Source organism: Tigriopus californicus, chromosome 5 (genome assembly GCF_007210705.1).
Source record: "Tigriopus californicus strain San Diego chromosome 5, Tcal_SD_v2.1, whole genome shotgun sequence".
Lineage (NCBI taxonomy): Eukaryota > Metazoa > Arthropoda > Copepoda > Harpacticoida > Harpacticidae > Tigriopus > Tigriopus californicus.
Window position 1 is genome coordinate 6,717,158 of NC_081444.1, and position 21,914 is coordinate 6,739,071.

General features: G+C 42.0%; 3 protein-coding genes across 6 annotated transcripts; 2 read left to right on the forward strand and 1 right to left on the reverse strand.

Moving 5' to 3' along the window:
- Positions 1-456: 456 nt before the first annotated feature.
- On the forward strand, positions 457-4,962 carry LOC131880301 (transcription factor SPT20 homolog). Its single transcript, XM_059226899.1, has 6 exons — positions 457-589; positions 1,789-2,049; positions 2,794-3,144; positions 3,451-3,657; positions 3,860-3,951; positions 4,514-4,962. Exons 1-6 carry the CDS (start codon positions 575-577, stop codon positions 4,677-4,679), a joined length of 1,092 nt encoding a protein of 363 aa, XP_059082882.1. The 5' UTR covers positions 457-574; the 3' UTR covers positions 4,680-4,962.
- A 4,774-nt stretch (positions 4,963-9,736) lies between these two features.
- LOC131880297 (uncharacterized) lies at positions 9,737-18,093 on the forward strand. Of its 3 annotated transcripts, none has more exons than XM_059226893.1 (5): positions 9,783-9,877; positions 15,888-16,092; positions 16,180-16,400; positions 16,572-16,846; positions 17,051-18,093. In XM_059226893.1, the coding sequence occupies exons 3-5, from the start codon at positions 16,240-16,242 to the stop codon at positions 18,019-18,021; spliced, it is 1,407 nt and encodes a 468-aa protein (XP_059082876.1). In that variant the 5' UTR covers positions 9,783-9,877; positions 15,888-16,092; positions 16,180-16,239; the 3' UTR covers positions 18,022-18,093. The 3 variants fall into 3 exon arrangements, with proteins under 3 accessions (XP_059082874.1, XP_059082876.1, XP_059082875.1); XM_059226892.1 differs by lacking the exon at positions 9,783-9,877 and adding an exon at positions 10,565-10,668 and having other exon boundaries at positions 15,864-16,092; XM_059226891.1 differs by lacking the exon at positions 15,888-16,092 and having other exon boundaries at positions 9,737-9,877.
- An 866-nt stretch (positions 18,094-18,959) lies between these two features.
- LOC131880306 (pro-corazonin-like) lies at positions 18,960-20,632 on the reverse strand. 2 transcript variants are annotated; one of them, XM_059226904.1, is made up of 3 exons: positions 20,374-20,632; positions 20,173-20,286; positions 18,960-19,744 (listed from the first exon to the last, which is right to left on the reverse strand). In XM_059226904.1, exons 1-3 carry the CDS (start codon positions 20,548-20,550, stop codon positions 19,706-19,708), a joined length of 330 nt encoding a protein of 109 aa, XP_059082887.1. In that variant the 5' UTR covers positions 20,551-20,632; the 3' UTR covers positions 18,960-19,705. The 2 variants fall into 2 exon arrangements, with proteins under 2 accessions (XP_059082887.1, XP_059082886.1); XM_059226903.1 differs by having other exon boundaries at positions 20,173-20,289; positions 20,374-20,630.
- Positions 20,633-21,914: the final 1,282 nt, after the last annotated feature.

Consider the following 21,914-nt stretch of genomic DNA (forward strand, 5'->3'; position numbering starts at 1 on the left):
ACCATCATGCTAGCTTATCCATCGTCTCGGAGCCACACCATCTTCTCTTGATCGTCACAAAAAGGATACATAGGTACAGATAGTAAGAGAGGGAGGGAGGGAGGGAGGAAGGGAGGGAGGGGTAGACGCCATCAGGATGAGGAAGCATTGGGATCGGTCGTGGACGAAATTTCCCGCTAGAAATGACCAAGTTCGTTGGAACTTGGATGGCAAGCTGTGAAATGTATGATTGTGACCAAAGGTGCGACGATGGTTTGCTGCGGCGGACGGTGGGTCCGTGTGGTGGTTGGTTTTTAAAGCACGCAAGGGGAACAGAAAGAGGTGCGGGCCGTTTGGATTACTACCACTACCACCACGTGAATGCCGTGCAATGAGTGTAAGAGCGGGGTGTTCGGCTATTCGAACTAGAGTGGAAAAATAGATGACAAGAAACTCTTGATAAGTGCGAGAGCGTCAGTCAGATTCCGGGAGTAGCATAGTGGAGGAGTGGCCAGAACAATCTCCTCGAACTCGATCTTCACTTGAATAGCTCTTCACAGTTCCGTACCAAGTGGGTCGTTATATCAGATTCATCATGAAGCCTGTTGTGGTAAGATTTCTTCTTTGAGAGACATTGATATCCTTTGCTCATCTTGAAGTCGTTCAGACTTATTAGTCACATGATCCATGTGTATATCTTGCCTAATTGCAAAAGCCGTGCATGCTTATTTGTTATATGTACGCGTACAAGTGGTAACACAGTGAGTCATTGGTTACTTGGGATGCAATGGAACAGTAGTTCTCTGATAACCGTTGACATAAATCTGACATTGTAATGATTTCAGTATGAAACCAGGCCATACAAAATCATATTTTAATGCCAGGAGCTTTGAAAATTAGCACAACTTGTTGAGATAGGTCTGCTTCGGCCAAAGACGAACATCTGTCTTCTCACCACTCTCACAACTACCATTGTTCATAGTTTCATGGAGTTCGTCATGGAGTGCACTTTGATCAAACAAGTTTTATTGGGAACAAGTGCTAACTTTCGTCAAGCATGGTTTGCATCAATTGACACCTTTTAAAAGTGTGGAGAAATGGCAGGGCCCATCTTTTGAAGAGTCCTTGCTCAGAAAGTACTTTTAACCTTTCTTTCATAACCACGAACCGAGTTGATGGCGCATTCCTTAGGTTTTTCAAGAAAAAGGAAACCACTCCAGTTCGGTGCCATTAAGTAAAGGTAAAGAGTGAAAGAGGCTTGGGATTTTTTTTCTTCTTTTGATCCAGAGAAAAATATCTTGGCCTATCAATGGACGATGATGCATCTTAAGTACGCACACGTAAAGCCCCGACTAGATTTCCCAGGGTTTCTGAAACAAATATCCGCCTTTCGTGGCTTTTATCGCTATAGGACTTACATCACATATATTCAATGTGCAGACGATGGATACATCTTGGTATTTGTTTTGTTCTGATAACCCACGCCCTGAAAAATGGATGAGTGAAATAATAGTCATCCATCACAACATTCTGTGAACTAAGTGATTTCTAAACCGACCACTCATTCCAAAGCTCAACTCTTAACGCAAACTAGCCCCAGGATTTTTAAATGAAACCACTTCGAATAGCATGTGCTTCCTTTCGTGCGTATGCGAGTGTATTCGTGAATATCCGTTGTCGAACATCATGGTAGAAAGTTTTTTCAGGCATAGAAATCGGAGGATTCACTCGTCATCATCAAGGCCCGAGACACGCAAATAAACTCTCATTCACCACGTGCGTTGATTTTCTCCCCCGCTTCTTTTCCAGCTCCTTTCCATCTGCCTGATTGGCCTCGCGACTGCCCAATACACCCCACAACGTCGCCTTCGGCCTAATAACGGCCCTCGCATTGCCGCCCGCCGATCCGGACCTTACGCAAGAAAGGTCGCCCGTCGAGTTCAACCTTCATATTCCCAGCAAGGCCGGAATGCTCGGCAATCTCAAGACCCGTTTTCAGGGTTTGGGTCGTTCGAGAGCGAGTCTACGGGTTTCAATTTTGACGGCCCTCGATTCAACCCCACGCAGCAGGTACAAGGTCAAAATCCACCGAGATCCTCGACCGCTCAGCAGACAAGGGACGAGCGATTTGGCATCTCAAGGAAGGCGGATCCTCTGGGCATCTTGGGGACCTTGTTCCGATTCCTGTCGTATCTGGTGAGCTAGACGATGTTCATTGTAAGCCAAGAGTTTTTGAGCCTGTTTGATGGATGACCTCGACCACGACCACGATCCACCTTCCTTGAGATTGACCTTCATTAAGGATTGGGAACTTCTATTGTAAACAGGATAATGAGTATGGAACTTCTTACAGAAAGCAGATATCTCCCTCTGGATGTAAATTATACAGAGAATGCGCTTAACTGGTTTTGGAATCGTACATATAAATTGATCGCACAACATTGACTGTAACAGCACAATATATGTTGGGTAGATATGGATCTATTTGCGGACCCAAGAACACTCCGCTAGAGGTTTGCCACAACTCTTGTTGCATGGTTGACTTTTCGGCACAACTTTGGTTGAGCAGCCACGCTTAAATCTAATTGGAAGTGACCGATGTGGAAACTGGAGCTCTTAAAATCGTCCCCTTCCCTCTGAATTCACCTCCAATCCATGGAAGACAGACCAGGCGAATGCACTTTACAACATTGATTGTGTCAAGTTTGGCACGATTCTCAAGGACTTTTCAAACTGCCTAAAATATGGCCTCTGGGGAGAGCGTAAGTCACCCAAGAATATGTCCCCATAACGACGTGTTCTCGTTTCTTCTAGGATGGTGCTCAATATGGTCGAGATGGGAATAGGCAACGGCTGAACAAACAACAAAACCGCTATAATCCAAGAGGAACTAATAATGGCGAATTCCAACGTCGCCAAGATGCCTCAGAAGAGCAACAGTACCAAGAAGAACGACGACAACAGCAACAACAGCAGGAGCAACAACAACAACAACAACAACGAGAGGAACAACGAGAACAACAACGAGAACGTCAACGAGAGCAACAACAGCAAAAAGAGCAACAACAGCGCCAAAGGGAACGGGAAGAACAGGAGTTCAATGCTCGACCCGCATATCCGTATTCACCACCCGCTAATAAGCGCAAGGATAACGACTTCAAGGCTGTGAGTAAATCTCCTTCATTCATGTTTCGCGTTGAAGGATAAATAAAGCAACCACCACCCTTTTGTGCTAAATTGAGCTCGTCCAAAGAGACACGCAATTTGAGATTCAAAAGAAACCCAAGCCTCCATTGTAGACATCTTGGTCCCTTTACCCGCAAACAAAGTGATTTGTCATGGACAGTCCCTGTGTGCTGTAAAAGCTTGGCCTTGAAAATGCCAGACAATTTGTCCAACAAATGGTCCACAAATGGTCAGACCTCCCTGAGAGTACGTGGCATTCAACCCGAGAGTTTTCCTTCTCCACAGGTCAATGAAGATGTCGAGAGAGCCCCTTTGTCAGAAAAGGTTTACAAACCCGCCTCAGGCCCCGCTTATGCCACGGCCACCAACATTGAGGACCTTCAAGCCGCTCCTCGCTTTGACGACATCCAAGTCTCAGATGGTCCCATTCCGGCTGAACAACGCGAACTTGAATTGGCCGTATTTGCTGGAGCCAATGCCTACAAACCCGAGGTGAGTCCGTCTGCCCAATTTGCAATCTGAAATACGTTGAGCAACCAAACTTCATGTACGACTGACTCTATGTTCCAATTGTCAGGGAAGAATTTAAAAGCAAATGTTGACTTAAACCAAATTCAGGCCTAGAGTGAGTTGACTGAGGGCCACGAAATTTCCCGATAGAGACCGTTCCTTTGAGTCTATTTTTTCGTCTTAGGCTGTGTATCAAACGGAAGACCGCTTGGAATTCCAAATCAATGGACACAAGGGACCTCATTCTTACCGATACGGATACGATACTGGACATGGGTAAGCAAAGAGCTCAAAGAAGAGAGGAAAGAAACAGGGATTGATCATCGAGCACTGGAAATGCACTTTCTAATCAGATTTAGGAATTAGAGGAACACCTCTTCGTAGATATTGAAGTCTTGAGATAAGTACTTCGGAGAGGCAATGGAAGATCTAAAAATGAAATCTAGCTGCAGTTTGAGCTTGAGCACTTCGTCTGTTTATTATGGCTTTACGTGCATGAAATAAATCATGCCCTTGGCCTATTGAAGTTAAAAGGATGTGAAGCTTCATATCCTCTCTATCTTAACGATCTAACGTTAGCCTGTGCCCAAAATGGCAGCCCAAATATCATCCTAACGCTTTAATTTACTTTGTGTGTGACCTTTTCCTCTCAAGTTTGAATCTCGTGCGATCGATATTGGGAAACACATGTTGTAATACTATTCATTTAGAAAAGAAATAATTGAACCATATATTCCAAATCCCTTCAGCTAATTATTTCAAGGGGTGTTATATAATCCTCAAATGGAATCAATCGCTTAATGGAAACTGATCCTGTTGATTTGTTCTGCATTTTCAGTTACAACCGCCAGTTCCGTTATGAAGAGCGAGATGGGGCTGGTTACGTGAAGGGTCGATACGGTTTTTTCGATAAATATGGAAAACTTCAAGTGGTCAACTACGAGGCACATCCTGAAAAGGGATTCCATGCCGAGGGCGCCCACGTCCCACATTACCCACATTAAACTTGCATGATCGGAACAGGAAACGTGAGACTTTCTGATGTGGAAAGAACGAGGATCATGTTCTAATCTTCTTTCAAGCAGACCCATGTCAAACGATCAAAAAGACACACCTTCTACGCCTCTTCCTCCTTCATATCACCTTCCAGACCATCGTCTGCCCACTTATTCTGTTTGGAGTCCGTAGGTTTTTAATATATCGCATATGTTTAGGGATTTTTAGTGTTGCCATATTTTAGGACTATTATGTTAGACCCAAATAAATCATGAAGTCTGCTCGAGGTAGACCTACTTATTTCCGATTTTTGTCTCAACGTCACTGATGCTCATCATGTCTCTTAGGGCAAGAAAAGTATGATTTGAGGCCAAGAATACCGTTAGACTATTCTGTGGTAGTAGTTCCAGAGCATTTCAATTTTTCACAAGGGGGATCCCTGGTGAAATATCACTATATTTCCATTTTCCATCTCATTTTAATTGTTTATTATGTAAGTCTCGTTCAACGAGACTTCCAATATTTTGTGAAGTCTCATTGAACGAGACCACTGTAGGCGGCCACTCAGTTACTTGGCGTAAGTCTCGTTCAACGAGACCTTTACTTATAGTTTGTATAGTCTCATTCAATGAGACTTTTTCATAATGCACCAAAGGAGCCCAGCTAGCTGGGCTCAGAAAATGAAACACAAATTACTTAAGTAGGAAAATGCTTTCAAATTTGGAAAGTGCTTTCAAATTTGAAAAATTATTTAAGGAAATGTATTTCTATAATACAATATACAATGAATACAATGTTGAATTGGATAGCAAATAAGTTAATACAAGGATTTAACTTTGTGGGAGAAAAACAATCTCAAGGCTATAATTATGTGAGAAACTATTTTTTTACTCTCTTCTTAATCAAAATCAAGTAACAGTCTCTGACCGCCGCCTACAAAATAAAGTTCATGATGCATCAAGTTATATTAGTGAAATTTCAATTGGGAGAACTTATGGAACAATACTTACTTCCAAATTCACCATTTCGAAAAATACTGGAAATTTTGCAAAAGATGTAGAAGAAATTTTAAATCATAAAAAAGTAAAGCAATGTCTGGAGGACCATTTCCAAAGATTTGAATCATTTTTTTGCGGACTTCCTTACCGCTACTAGGAATTTACATTGAATACTAACATGAAAGTTAGATATGTAAAAGAAAAAGAAAATGGCAAGATTTTTTACTAGCATGGTTTTCGGAATAAAAAAGATATGCCAATAACAGATGTTTCAATGTTTGGTAGTTACTTTAGTCTTACCCACTCATATTTTGACAACAGAATCGAAGAGTTTGAAGGTAATGGATCTGGTTGGCAATATCGTGCTTGTGTTGAAATGTCCATGCGAGCAGATCAATATGATTCCTCAACCACTTTTCGAAAAAAGTAAATACAACAATAAAATAGGATCCTCGTATATAAAACTTCCAAAAGCTCTCATACGAACAGGAGGTTATATTCATCCAAAAAATAATGACAATGAATGTTTCAAGTATGCAATCGCAGCAGCTCTTCATCCCCCAAAATATGGTCCTGATAGAATTTCACATTACAGAGCTTATTTGAATGAAGTGAATTGGTCAAAGCTCTCTTTTCCAACAATATTAAATGAAAAAGATTTTGAAAACTTTGAGAGAAATAACCCTAATTTGCCTCCCTTTAATGTTCATGTTTTAGAGACATATAAGCATTTATATCCATTTCCTGCTATCAACGTTATGTATTTCCAGAAAAATGCAGATTCTCAACGTGATGTGATAGTTGAAGGTCACTATGTTTGGATGAAAAACGTGTCAAGGGCATTGTCTAAATCAATTAACATAAATGGGAAAAGACATTTTTGTGCACGATGCCATCTTCCATATGCTTCAAGAGAAAAATTAATGAAACATGATTCAGAGTGTAATTTGGAAAATGAAGTACAAGCCAAAGAAATGCCACATTGTCCCAAACATGAAAACTTGTAACGATTGTACAAGAGCTAGAACTTGATCATTCACCAAGTGTAGTAAGGCACCAGAACTACCTATAGTAGTTTTTTTTTTATTGTGAAGCAATAAATAGAAATGTGGGTGAGAAAATAGAGAGCAAGATATAATGGCAATTGGTGCGTTTACAGTGTAACTGAATATTATAAACCCTACTTTTCAGACTATGTGGGAAAATACAAGGAATTTGTGGGAAAGACGGTTTCTCAGAATTTCATCAAAGAATAAAAAAATGATGTTGAGAACATTAACCAAATTATTAAGAATTATAATAAACCAATGGAGAAAACTGAATCAGTGTATGAAGAAGGTATGAAATGTCATATTTGTAAATTAGCTATACAATCTAACAAGAATGTCGTTAAAGATCATAGTCATTTTCTGGTAAATTCAGAGGTTATTATGCTCAAAGTGGATGCAATCTCAAATACTGTTTGAAAAATGTGTGCGTCAAAGTAGTTTCACACAATTTTAGGGTTTATGATAAATCTATTTTTCTGGAAATGAAATATTTTTCAGAAATTGAATGTATTCCACTGATGGAAAACAGTGAAAAACCTAAATGTGTAACAATGTCCTGGAATAGCTTTTTTGGTGGAGACCGAGTTAAATTTCAATTTTTAGATTAATTTATGCATCTTTCTCAATCATTCGAAATCTTGATTCAGAATCAAACAAACTACCAACAATCAAAAAATCTCAAGAATAGAAGAGAATAATTTACTGACTTTGCTAAATTCATTGAAAATAAGGACATACAAATTCTCAGACAATAATTTTCAGCTATGCCATTGAAAAATGAAAATGATAAAAAAATCAAGTTGTTAGGCAAGAAAGGTGTATCCCCTTATGCGTGGTTTGATGAGCTACAAAAATTAGAAAGGAAGAAAATACTGTCAAAAGATGATTTCTTCAATTATTTGACCAAAGAACACCGCTCTGATTAAGGATACCAGCACTATCTTCATGTCATGGAAACACTGCAATTGAATGATCTTCAAGAGTTTCTTGAACTTTACCTCAAAACAGATGTTCTTCAGCTTGCTGATGTATGTAACTCATACAGATAGCTAGGCCTGAAACATTATGATTTAGATCCACTTCATTTTGTTTCTGCTGCAGCAATGACCAGGCGAACCGCCTTGAAAAAGACTGGAGAGAAATTAGAACTAATCACAAATGTTGATATGTACGTATAATTTTGTAAAGCGAGGTGTTCGTGGTGGTTTTTCATACATTGCAACAAAACATGCAAAAGCAAACAACAAAGACATGGGCGATTTGTATGAAGATAAACGCTCAAGTTACATTTCTTACATTGATATGAACAATTCATATGGTTGGGCAATGATGCAATCTCAACATATTGGTCATTCTAAATGGGTGGAACGCAAATTGTATGTAGCAACCCAGACATTCAACTACTTTCATGAAGTTGATTTAAGGTATCTAGAAAAGCTAGATGATAATCATAATGACTTTCCTCTAGCTCCTGAGGTTTTTACTCCTTTAGGAACTAAACATCCTAAATTGGTACCTCATTTAGGGCATGTTTGGTGTCACGAAAGAATTATGGAGCGCCGCCGCATCAAAAGCTATAATACCAGCTGTGCAAATGAGGCAAACCAGGCTGGCCAGGTTTTTTCAGCCAGCAATGCTAGCTCGTGCAAAATCAATACTAAAAAAAAATGCTAATCGGAATTCGAAAATGCTAGAACAATGCTACTTTTTTAAGAAAAGCAAAGTATTCATGGTGCTCATAAAGAACTTCAGTTTCACATTTCAATTATATTTGGCACTCTTTGACAGGATATGTTCAGGCGACATCTTGAAAATTATACTTTTAGAAAAAAACATTTGAAAAACACAAAAATCTAAAGAAAAACCTGGCAGTAAAAAATTGATGCAGTTGTGTTTATTATATTCGCTTAATTTTGAACCCTGAGACTTAGAAGGGGACACCAAAAAGTGACAAGTTTTATTTGAGCAAAAATGTATTTTCAGGATTTGAACAAGGTTTTTTCACACACAATTAAAATTGATCTTATCGCTAAAAAATGTTCATCTTGGGCGAGATTAGATCAAGAAAATAAGATAAAATGGTTTTTGATCGTGCATCATGCTTCAAAGTGGACATTAGCAAGAGCTGCAATAAGTTTCTTTATCCATAGAGCTCAATTGATGTCAATCTCTTCTTTTTTTGCTATTTTTGAATCTTGTGATTTGGTTTACCTCAAATGTGGGGGGGGAATACTTTTCGGAGAACAATGAAACTAACCAAAACATTTATGTTGTTTGAATATTATAGTGAAATTAACCCATACTTACATTTACTTCAGGATTGGTACTTCGTCCTTGAACACTCACTGACCATTTTAATCAATTTTTTGATTTGTGTTAGCCAACCCAAAATCTTTTGGTGGGCCAAAAATGTGTTTCCAAACAGAAATTAGGCTAAATCTCCCTTTGAATTGAGAAGCAATTAGAATAAATCATTTGGCTTTCATTTATGTAAAGTATAAAATGTAATTAGCTTTTTGGCTTCAGCGTACCAATGTCATGCAACGTGAAAGGGATCCTATGAAAGAACATTGTTAACACCGCCAAATGTAGTTCCCTTGTAAGATTTCTTTTGCTTTTCTTCCTTTTTGGTCATTTTTTCAGTGAAAATATGCTGGAAAAATGCTACAATGCTGGACAAGATCTCACAATGCTTGGACTATGCAAATAATGCTAGTTTAATGCTAAAAAACAGACCAATGCTAATAAAAAAATTGAAATGCCAGCGGCCTTGAAATGATGCTAATCTTAAAAAAATAGCATCGAAAAATGCTACCTGGCCAGCCTGAGGCAAACACAACAGAGAGGGGCCGAGCAGCGGGCATAGCCCGCCGCATGCACCACAAAGTTTAAGTCATGATGCTTCGACCAGCGAAGCGAGGCATGCCCACACAGTGAAACACAGCACAGCAACTGAAGAACCCTGGGTTCGTTTTGTTTTCGCCACTTGGCGGAAGTGACCGGCGCCGCTTCTTGAGCTCGTCTCCTTAGTTCTTTGCTGGCAAAGCTGGTTTCGGACGTCAGCTGCTTTTTTGTCCTGTTCAATTTTCATTCGTTTTTGTGGAATGGTCGGAGATGTGGCTCCTTCAACTCCTTGGCGTCTATTGTGGAATCCTTGTAGTGAGTATCGTGGTGTAACAATTGGGAGTGGAACCAGACACCAGCGTTGTATGGTCGTTACATGTCTTCCATTTTTGGGTCAGCTGCCACTCTCGCGACGTGTAGCTGCTTTAAGTAAAAACGTTATCAACATCATCTGTCAACATTCCTCATAAATATATACCACGGGAATATAAGTGGTAAGTGACCCCAGGTAGTATTTTGTCTGGCGTGAGTTCGAATCTTGATGTGCGGATTTTTTTTTTTCATTGCAGAACTAAGCTCTAATCTGCCGCTATGTTCGAGGCCCTTGCAACCGAGCTGCCGCAGGCTTGCGCCGCGGCCTAGGCGCCCCCAGGCCCTTGCAACCGAAAGGTTAGGTTAGGTCAGGTTAGGTTAGGTTTGGTTTTATTCTCTTCTCGAAGGACCAAAATATCAGCTGACCCAAAAACGGAAGATGTGTAACGGCCATACCAGCGTTGTAGCCGCATTGGTGATTTGTTCCGTTGGGGCCATCGTTCTTTGGCTTCTGAGCTTTTGAGGCCAGAACAGGAGAAATCCCCCAGACTTCTCGGCCAGTCAAACGGGGTAAACGTTATTCTCCACCGATTAGTTGGCGGTGGTACTTTTTTAAACTTAACCTAACCTAATCAAACCTAACCTTACCCATCCTAACCTAACACGATATTAATAACCCTTAAAGTCTTTCTCTAAACTTTTAGTATTTGGCCACAAATTTAAAAATGATCACCGCCAACTTATCGGTGGAGAATAACGTTTATCGCCAAACGGCCGCCCACATCGTTTTTAAGGTATTAAGAGTTATAACCACTCGTGAAAAATTGAAAATCTGTAAACGTTAATCACCAATCTGGCTGTGGCAGCTGGGATCAAGTAGACAGCTTGTAGTTTGAGAGGTTGCGTGAGCCACACTGAAAGCCAACTTGAAATTGCCGAGCTCCATTTTCAAGGTGGTAATCTTGAGTAAGGTTACGGGTAGTCAAATGTAGGTAAGGGCGCTGTCGGCCTGGAAGAATGCACGCCTTTGCTCTGGTCTACACTGGTTAGCCATGAGTGGATGTCTGTCCTTATGGGAATGGAAGGAGGAGCCAGCCCAGAACTTTGAGCGAGTGATGAGAACTTCCTTTGAGAAGTGTGACTGCCCGCCATTGCTTTATCATCATGCCAGGATTTGCTTTTTTTCTTGGTAGTTTGTTCAATTAGACTTTCAAAATGTGGCTTATTCTTTGAAATTGCTTAAAACTAAATTGAGCCTGGCACAGCCCCCATGTTTGATTTTCCACTGAGGATAGTTTAACAGAGTTGCTAATCCGGCTCAAGGTTTCGTTCCATTTGGCTTTCTGTAGTTCCATTCGGCTTTCCATAACTCATGAGATAATAATAAAGTCGACTGCTCTTGATCGAGTCAGTCTAATACAAGAACTCAACGTGGCGCAGTCGTCATCTTGGACCGCAAAAATGTCTAATCTGTGCAAAATTGAGAGTGTTTCTCGCAATGACTCATAAATTCTCAATCAAGTGATGGTTAAAACTCTAACGTGAAAATGGCTTCAACCTTGGAATCGGCCAAAGCCGCGGCGGCAGGCCAACGCAAATGGTTCAACAAAATGAAGTCCGCGGCCACCAAAGCTGCCGAGGCGGCTATCGAGTGTCCTTCGGCCTTTGCTGGCGATCAAGTGAATATGTGTTTCAATAACTTTAAGTCTCAAACGGAAAAGATGTTGGACAAGTTTAAAGTTGCCACAAACCTTGATACACCCGAAAACCAAGGATCCTGGGCCAGTAAAGAGGCCTAGGTCTTAGAGGAGTATAACACCATACAAGTCCTGTGCATCAGGGCAATGGGAATGTGCACCCCAGCACCTGTCGTAGCATCAAACCTACCCCAAGCATCTGCACCTGCATCAGTGGTCATCCAAGTGCCAGAGGTGAAAGTGCCAGTTCTGTCACTGGACAACAACCTGGCTGAGTTGAGATCATGGTTGCTGAAGATGCAGTCTTTCTTCAAGACAAATAATTTGTCTTCATACACAACGTTGGATCAGCAAATGTACGTATGTCAGTTCATCAATGTCGAACTCGAGAACATGATTGCACCCCTAGTGAGCATGACAACGGAGATTTTCGGAGTCGGCGGCATGCTTGAGCTCATCGAGGGAGAATTCAGACAACAATACCCAATGCAAGCTAGGCGTGTCGAATACTTTATGGTCACATGGAAATCGGGGGATTCTTACTCCAAGCATCTCGCCAAAATGGAGTCCTTGGCTAAGGAGGCTGATCTCGCCAATATGTCAATCGATCAGATCCAAGCCTTCCGTCTCGTATAATTGGTTTATGCAGATGAGGAGCTGAAAAAGAAATTACTGGAGCTGGAAAACCCGTCTTTCAAAACAGTGAAACAGAAGATCCTGGCGTATGAAAAGGCAATCTTCACAGCAACGACCCCATTGACGACCCCATTGACTTCTATGGCTGAGGTGAACAAAGTGACGAGTCAGTCCCAACAGAAGGGGAACAACAAGCCTAAGTCCAGTAAGGCTCGTTCATGGGCTGAGCTGGACGGAAGATGCATGTGCTGTGGTGCGAAGGAGCATAAAACAGCACAATGCCCCAGAAAGTCGTCCATATGCAACAAATGTGGACGCCATGGTCATTTGAGCCCTGTATGCATGAGTGGAGTGCCTTACCCAAAGAGGGGCAAGGCCCCGTCTACGCCAGCAAGAGCTTCCCAAGTCACAAAGAGCACCCTTTTTGATGAGCATTCTGGGGAACCTGAAACCGTCGGACAGAATCCTTTCGAATACGAGGAGTCAGACTTTGTCTCATATGTCTGCGCCATGGAGGCCCTCCAAATTGCCTCCGGATCTCGTGCTACTCCAAGGATCAACGTTTACATCCGGTCTCATCAAAATGTCCAGTTCCATATCAGGGCTATCCCTGACACTGGAGCCACGAGGACCATGTTGTCTCTTGACCTGGTTCAGAGACATGGCCTTGATATGGAATCAACCCATGATACGTGTGAGGCAGCCAACGGTGATCAAATGTCTGTGGCTGGTCGGGTTGTTCTCGAGCTTACCGTCAATGGTAGAAACAGCATACGTGGATTGTCTCATATCAGCATGCATGCGCAATTGCATGCTCGTGTTCTGGCACAATCTCAAAAATCTTGGAATCATCGGTTCCACCTTTCCGTTGGCGGCTTCCGAGGAAGTCAATGCAGCAGCTGAGGCCTCAAGCAAAATCAAGGAGATGACACAGGAATTAGGAAAACTATTTCATGACGTCCTTTCGGACTCGTTGGCCCCTTATCAACGCGTTGTTGACGAGCCAATCCACATAAAATTGGCCAAGGATGCTGTCCCTTACCATGCTAATACCTCGCTCCCCATCCCTTTTCATTATCAAAAAGAGGCCGACGCAACCATCAAGAGGTTGCTCCACTCTGGAGGGATCTTTGGGTGGAGGAGGCCACATGGTGCGCCAGGGCCCATTTTGTTCCCAAAGAAGGGGGTAAAGCTGGGCTCAGGTTGGTCACGGATTACCGCATCGAAGAAGTCCCCACTTCTCCGCTTGACGGCACTATCACCATCCGCTAAACCCTAATGGAAGCCGCATCGAAGAAGTCCCCACTTCTCCGCTTGACGGCACTATCACCGTCCGCTAAACCATTTACATATACTACATACTATATTTACAAATACTTTTTATTATAAAGTGATTAGTTATTTAATCTATCACCCTCAAATCCACATGTCTTTCGGCTCCCCAGGGAGACGTTCCATTTGGCTTTCCGTAGTTCCATTTGGCTTTCCATAACTCATGAGATAATAATAAAGTCGACTGCTCTTGATCGAGTCAGTCTAATACAAGAACTCAACGGGTTTGACACTTTGAACAGCTACCCTGCTGTCATCCTGCTTCTGCATCTCCTCGTCCCTCCATGGCCAAGGCCCAATCAGTTAACAGCCGGTATGCTTGATGCACTGGCATGCATCATCCTCTTAATGAACATAAAGCATGCCACAACGTAATGAATGTACTATCAAACCATCAACTTCAGCTCAGTTTCAGCCTGCTGCCTACTTCTTTATTGGGTAGACGTCAAATTTACCTATCAACTTGACTCGTAAGTTTTGTGCCGGACTTGCCGAGACAGTCACTTGACACATTTGTATAACATCCCAATCTTACCGGACCCGCACAATTGGTGTGAGATCAACTCGATGTACGCACTGGATGATGGATATTCTCCCTTACTGTTTGTTAGCCTTGCCCTCTTTTTCCACCATGCGTGCACTCTTCCAGGCTACTAGCGCCGTCGCTTGCATTTGACGACGTTAGGCAAAAATGCCTCAAAGGTAAACAGCTTCTTATCTTCTTCCCAGTTTTTGAAAAATCAGTGTGACTCACGCAACCTCTCAAACTACAAGCTGTCTACTTTATCCCAGCTGCCACAGCCAGATTGGTGATTAACGTTTACATGAATCTTCCCAATGAGAGGCAAAAGGATGAGACACAAGACCTCATCATGCAGGTATTAAGTAAGCCAAATGGGTTGTTTTCTCACCTCTCGTCTAACGAAACGTCCCCAACCGTTGTTTTGCCGGAGGCTTGGCGACCAACCAAGCTTTTCATTTAGCTTGAGGTTTGATGTTAATTGAAGTGCACGCACCATAGCATAGCTGTGAAATTGGGCCTGGGTTCCTGGGTTTGTCTTGAAACTAAAAGAAGGCGCCAATCGGAATGGTTGGCTCCTCATCGTGTTTTCACTGTCTAGAGGAGAACAACAACAACAACAACCCACTGATAAAGAGCGAAAGAGAGAAGAGCGTGGTTCACAAGCAATCAGTTCAACAGAAAAGTAACAGGGTTTGGTCATACAGATGGACCATTTGCTGCATTGGGCTTTGTACTGGTGGTAGTTGGCATGATCTTACACAGGAACTACCTTCCACGGACGGGACGTGGGATGTACGCCTCGTGATCCTAAGGTTCACTTTATTCAAAAGCATAGCTTTTCAGCATTAGAGTTTTCTAACATGTCAGATAATGAACAAACGATATCTTGATGATTCTTTGAGGTCATTAGTCATTTTTTTACATTTTTGGTCTTCTTGACACGACAGACAATGCTGGCAATCAAGCTTCAGTTATTTTCAACTTTTTCGAAAATTGCTGGGGTGCATTTCCTTGCGAAAGAGACTAATAATGGGTTGTTTTGCATTTTGCATGTAACACCTAATATTGATTTTACAAGAGTTTCTCTGATAAATGAAATGACAACAAAGTTTGACCAGCATGACAATAGGAAATGTTGGATGACCCGGGTCACTCCTATCAAGTTCACATATTATTAGTTGGTTGCACCTTGTAATTTGAAAGAAGACAACATAACAATCCATGAATTCCTGCTTTCATTACTCACTTTAAAATTAGCAATGTCTTTCCGGTCAAAGCTGAATATCCCTAAGAAAAATGCGGATAGCGTATTGTCTCGTTTCCCTGCCCCTGAACTTCCTTGAAATGTTAAGGAGTAAAAAATGACTTCTCACTCCTATCCTCACTCTTTATCACTTCTGTGGCCCATGCTTGAGCTAGTAGTCCAGAAGAGCTCGAAGAAGCAACGTCGCCATTGAATGATGCCTCCCTATCTTGCTTGCATCGAGCAACAATTCAAAGCTGAAAGCAGTGGAGAAAACAGAAGATACCTTGCATCCATCCATCCACAGTATATGTACTACCTTAAGTCGATGGACGGTTGATGATGTTCTGTAGGCCAGCTAGAGAAAAGACGTACAGGCCTAGGTCATTGGCACTTGTGCTGTACTAAGCCTGCAAGATGATCTCAGTGCTATAGAGGGCTTGAATACCTTTTTGTATAACGTATTGTATATCAAAATGCTCATAAAACCATGATGTGCCATTCTTTTTGGATATGACTTGAACTCTTAAGAGTGATTTGTAATGGTTCGATTTTGAGGGGAAAACATCCCGCTATTTTTAGCTAATATTGAACTGTTCCTCCGTCATGCTCGGGCCAAAACGAGATCATACTCTGAGAAGAAAAAGATTGGTGGATGAAGAAAAGGAATGTCTTGTTTCCAAGTTTTTTCTCCTCTCCTGTGAGCTCGTTTTACGTGTGGTAATCTTCCAAGCTCTGCCTCGGGTTGGTTAGTTGCCACTTTAAACCTGACTTCCAGCGAACACAGGTTGGCTTCTTTTTCGGTTCCCTTCTGTTTCACTTTGCATTTCACTTCCAACTCAAGATTCAATCATTGTATAAGTCATTGTTTCAGATCGTGGTTGTGTCTGAGTCCTGGAAAGGTGGCGAGCTGAGGATAAACACAGTCCTCAACATGATTAAGCAATCCTTGTCACCATCTGCCGTTTTCCTACTGACACTGGCTTCGTTAAGCTCGATCTCTACAGGTGTCAGTGGAGGCACTTTGAAAGATGCCAACTATCATGTGGCCACTGGAAATCAAATGATCCTCCGGCAAGATGATGGCCAAGTTAAGTAAGTGAGAGAGACGAGTAGGTTTGTCATTCGTCAAATAGAAACTGACGATGGCTCGGCATTGCATACAGATGTATCATTTCCAAAGTCAGGGAATTTTTGTGCTGTACATAATGCAATGCAAAAGAGCGCTTGTTTCTATGTATGTCATATGATTTGTTAAAATTGCAGATTTGGTGTCAATACGGGCAATTCGTATCGATCTGAAATGAGACAACCCACCGGCGTGGTCAAAGGTGTTTATAGTTGGCTGAAACCTGATGGTTCACCGCAAACCATTGCCTATGCTAACGACGCCAATGGATATCGAGCAATCCCGGTGAATCAGATGGGCCTTCAGTTACCCGCATTCCCTTACAGCTTGTACCATCCTGGTCAAGCCCATCCCCGGACTCACACAGCCAAAGTTACCGATGACATGGTGGTGATCGAGGGAAACCCATTGGGTGAGCTCTTTTTACGGCTTGTACATTAAGAAAAATTCAAGGGAATGATATGATTATGAATGGCTGAACTAGGTAGCAATCAGACGAAATCAATTTTCATCTGCCAATGAAATGCCGAAAAATGTCGCACAAAGTTCAAAGAATGTGATCTCAAATCTTAACGAAAGCCCTTCACCAAGAAACAAATTGTTTGGGAAATTTTAGGTACAACTTATGGGGTCAGAGGAGACGATCAGAATCAGTCATCCGATGAGCCGATTGAAAATGAAGCCATTGTTGTCGAGGCTGGGGGGCCCGATGCCTCCGAGACCGAGGAATCCGACCCTGGCCAAATCCCCGACTTAAGTCAATTTATCCCAGTGCCCTTTCGACCTGGCCAACCCGTGGCCCAAGCCTTACCCGAGGCCTCCTCCATCGCCGGCGATTTTGGATTGGCCCAATCCACACCCGGTGCCACTGCCATTGCTGGCGTTGGCGGCATTGCTATTGCATTGCCCTTGGCCGAGGCCATTTCGGGTAATGGTGGACTCGCCTTGGGATCTGCCAGCGCCAACAGCCAAGTTCAAGATGATGGGATCGCCCTTTCAGGCGGAAATACCTTGGCTGTGGCTGGGGTCAGACCTCTGGATGTAACTGGTGGCGTCCAAAACAATGAAAATGGTTCAGGTTCGGCCCCTCCTGCTAGCTATCAGATCCACGTGCCTAATCGAGCTAATGTTGCTGTGTATCCTGTGGTCTCCAATCACTACTATGGCTCTCCTCCATACACCAAACAATACTCTTATCATCAACCAGCTTTGATGTACAATCATCAACAATCTCAGTATCATTATAACCCACAGCTACAACAGCAGCAACAACAACAAAAACAACAACCCTTCGCCCAAGGTTACTTTCCTTTTGTGTCTTCCAAATCTACTAACCAAGCGATCAACCAATTTGGAATCCCATCTCAAATCCAATACAATCATCCGACAAATACGAACGCCCAGGCTCCTTCCCCAGCTGAAGACCGATCTGGAGACTTCTATCCTTTGCCATTCTCAAAGTTGAAGAATCATTTGGGCGCCAAGACATATCAAGCAACAGACTCGGTAACCAATGTAGCCCAGAAGAAATTTCATCCCAAGAAGTACAGCGTGTCTCGGCGAACTTATTCCACCGGAAACAAGTGAATGACACGGAAAGGCGAAACTTTGTAGATGGGAACAGGGACACACTTGAAATATAATTCTTACTTTCTTTGATATCCGAAACGATTTTGTTCCGGTGTTGTCCGTTTCGAGGATGTTTGTTCACGTTCTGTATTTGCTCAGTCGGGTTGGAACACTCATTGGATGGAGGAAATGAAAATCGTTCTGACGCAATTCCGTCCCATTTGTTATACAGTATAACCATCTTTTACAATACCAGTTGGTAGGGCTTGGGGTTGGAGTCCGATGATTCGGCAATTTTGTGCTAAAAAGCGTCAAACATTACCTTGGGCTAAGAGTACTGTGACGTATTCATGTTTTATTTGTTGGGCTTTGCTCTGAAGGGACTTTTCACATTCTCTGTCATGTTGAACTTGATGCGTCTGGCACGCTTTGTAAATTACCATGTAATGTACACCAAACTTTTAGATTTCAGCCTCCATCAAGGCTACCTTTAAGCAACTAAACTTGTTGAGGAAACTCTAGTATTTTGCCGATTTATGCATGAACCACTGGAATATGGACGGGAATTTTCAGGGTCTAGAAATGGAAGCGAGTGAACCCGTTTTATTTTCCTCCGAGAGAGAATGGCATTAGGTCATTGCAATTGTGAATTTCAAATTTCAGCTCAATCTTGTGTAGAGTTATGTAGTGGGCATCATTAAAAGGGCAAAACTTTTCATCCAGACGTTCGATTGAGGTGAAAATATGTAATTATATCGGCCTGAGATCAGTCACATATGGAGAAAAGTGCACTGCATTAAATCAATTCAGAAATGCCAATTCTCGAGCCATCCATCACATATTCCAGTGGTTCATGATGCATGAGAAAGGTTGAGGGAGTGCTTATTTTCGTATTTTATTTTGTATCACCTTTTAATAATGAAATTGGATATCGCTTGCGAATAAAATTCAACATGAACGTAAGAAGGAGTTTTATTTCCCCAAACTTCCGATATCAAAAAACATGTGTCGAAATGGGACATTAAGGAGCATGAAACGAGGTTCAAAGTCGAGTCATGGGAGAACAAACGATATAATGAATAATGCCAAACACAGAGACACAACCCATGTCAATCAACCAATTTTCAGCACTGCTTCTTCACTGAGCAAAAGGATCTGCCGGAATCTCGGATAAAAAACAAACGAAATTCGAAGCTGGAGCAACGCAGTATTTTTGTTGTCTTTTGGACTGACGAGTATTGTGGTTAGTTGATCTTGCAGTTGAGGATGTTAAGTTTACATGTTCATAGTGATGACTACTACTGTAGTGCTTGACTCCTGAGAACCACCAAAGTTCCTCGGACGAGAGGAGTGGAGCAAAATGGTTCTAGGGTTGATTTGACTTTGGCTTGGGCGAAATGTGGATCCGACGGGTTTATGATAATGACAGGTGTGATGATTGGTTGTAGATCGTGAGTGAGGCCCTCCTGAGTGCTGAATTGTTGTCCTCATCGGTTATAAAGTCATTCTCTGCATATCTATCATGTGTACTTGCAATTGCGCCCATGAGCCATCATACTTTACTTGTAAGTAAGCAACACTTTGGAACATCTAACATCGTTATTGCTTGGAACGAAAATCAACAATCAATCAAGCAGTCAATCAATCAATCGTTCGCCAGTTGGTCGGATAATGGTGTCATTGCCGGGATCAAATAGACCATTTAATTCTCGTTCTCGGTCAGTAACTTGTTAGCGTCCATCTGCAATTCAAGTAAAACAAAATAAGCGGGCACGTTGGAATTTTGAACCCTCTCTCTCATAATGAATTCAAGTCATTGGTTAATTGCTGATGTGATATTGTTGGTTTAGGCGTTATGTCAGCCATCGAGGCTGCGATGATTGGCTTTCCAATTCATCGTTTGATAATAGTCCAAAATTGTCGAAGGATACCTGGGACCAGGGAAAGAAGTGTCAGTAATTTGAGCACGACGTCAAGTTTAATCAAGTCTATTCAGAGGTAGCCAAAGCAAGCACCCTAAAATGGTCGTTGGCTCAACAATGCATCGTCAATTCATTGGATGGATGGAGTGGAAGATTCTCTCGTGTGGTTCTTGTCTCGCAACGTTAGTGGCAAAATTGGTGCAGTTGGAGCCACTTCGCAAATCCAATCGATTCCAAACCCACTTACCGTATAAAGTTTGTACGAGGCCATTTGACCTCCATTGGACACCGGGAGAAGAATCAATGGACTTTCAATATTGACAGGTTTCAAGGGTTCCACTTCATTTAACAACTGAAGGAGCTGCTGTTTAAAAAAAAGCGCGGTTGATAACATCCCATCATTTCGTTATTATTTCAAATGACCTAAAATAGCCTATGAAGGACATACCTCGGATTTATAAGGACTCTCCGGGCGGAATGAGTTGGACCCCAAGGAGGGTGGCGGTCCACTTCGCTTCCCATTGGTCCAACCATGACTGTAGTGAAAGGTCTGAGACACGCACTGGCTCACGACCATAGCCAAAACCAAGATCACAATGAAGTTTGACGCGCTGGACTTACTCATGGCTGAGGTGGATATTGGGCTGGGTTGTCAGGCGTGAGTTGGCTCGTTCTCAATTGCAATTGAACAGATAAATTGCGGACCTCAGGGCCTTTTATACGTTCAGGGTTACTCACTCTGACGGATGCTTCCGTCATGATTGTGTCCAATGCTCGGCTCTCTTTGGCGCACTCGGGGATTCATCCAATGGGCATTTTGACGCTTAAGAAAGCACGAGAGAGGGAAAACCCATGCAACCAACAATAAGAAAGGTCGAGCGATTTGGATGGACCGCGAATGGCACAAGAGCATTCGTTCCACTGAGCCATTGTAATTTGAGCACCAGCTTTTTAAACTTGTTTTCTCAGGGTACCTTTGAGTTTTGTTTCAAACAACGGGTATCCTTATTATGTTATTTTTAGAGAGAGAGTGGTGAGGCCTTATTCTCTCCCAGGCCATTTTTATGCTTATCTGTCTTTGCAATGTGACAGTAAAGTCCTTGCCCCTCGAGGAGTACGCCATTTTGTCTTTCAGCTAGATAATAGTGCTTGCTTTCAAAAGTGAAGTCGTCATTGGCATCTTCAAATATGTGCGTGGGTCTTGCTTGGCTCATGTTGATTTCAGACCAAGACGAAGTATGTTAGCGTAGTTCTGCCCAATTCTAATGGACTGCAAATAGAGGACCCTTCTATCTTCATCAGGACTTTTGTTATTAAGTTATTGTGTTACATGATACCTCCACGAGCATCAAGCGATAGGTGAAAGCCAAATTTCGATGATGTCGGGCGGAAGAAGACTTACCTGGAAGTAACTAGATCGTAAATTTGATAATATCTTGAGCCAGGCTTGACAACTAGAAAAGCCAGTGCAATGGATCAGGTTGTCTGTTTCAAAGATCGTAAAAAAAGTCATGAAAAGAAAATCATTGTTGTTTTCAAGCACCTTAACATCCAGTTCTCAATGGCTTTGATTTTTGTCTGAAATTAGATAGATTGTGGAACATAAGCACGATGACATACATGTCTTATCACCAGAGCCTAAAACCTAAGTTTTTACCTTTTTCGGACAAATTTTGGACAAATTACCTGAAACTAGATAACCTTTTTTTGTACCTTTTTGGTATTTTTCATGCTCACTTAAAAAAAAAAACCTTGAAAAAACAGAAAATGAATTTCAATTATGGTTTTAAATATGAACAACCCTTTTGCTGAGATAGTCACTTCACACCAAATCCAAAACTGACTTAATTGACAAAAAATCTCACGACACCTAACTTCTTGTTTATTTTACAAAAGCATACATTTGTTTTATTGCTTCGATTTTTTTTCAATAAATGAGAAAATATGATGTCATCTTTTGAACCCGTTTTAAAACAAATTTTACTCTTT

Excerpts from the sequence above, each read along its gene's own strand:
- LOC131880301 (XM_059226899.1), top strand. Across the intron at positions 3,145-3,450 it reads AGGATAACGACTTCAAGGCT|GTCAATGAAGATGTCGAGAG; the intron begins GTGAGTAAATCT and ends CCTTCTCCACAG. Across the intron at positions 3,952-4,513 it reads GGATACGATACTGGACATGG|TTACAACCGCCAGTTCCGTT; the intron begins GTAAGCAAAGAG and ends CTGCATTTTCAG.
- LOC131880297 (XM_059226891.1), top strand. The coding sequence starts at position 9,833 with ATGTGGCTCCTTCAACTCCTTGGCGTCTATTGTGGAATCCTTGTA. Across the intron at positions 9,878-16,179 it reads TCTATTGTGGAATCCTTGTA|ATCGTGGTTGTGTCTGAGTC; the intron begins GTGAGTATCGTG and ends TCATTGTTTCAG. Across the intron at positions 16,401-16,571 it reads CAAGATGATGGCCAAGTTAA|ATTTGGTGTCAATACGGGCA; the intron begins GTAAGTGAGAGA and ends TTAAAATTGCAG.
- LOC131880306 (XM_059226903.1), bottom strand. The coding sequence starts at position 20,550 with ATGAGTAAGTCCAGCGCGTCAAACTTCATTGTGATCTTGGTTTTGGCT. Across the intron at positions 20,290-20,373 it reads AGAGTCCTTATAAATCCGAG|CAGCTCCTTCAGTTGTTAAA; the intron begins GTATGTCCTTCA and ends TTTTTTAAACAG. Across the intron at positions 19,745-20,172 it reads CCTCGTACAAACTTTATACG|ATGGACGCTAACAAGTTACT; the intron begins GTAAGTGGGTTT and ends CTTGAATTGCAG.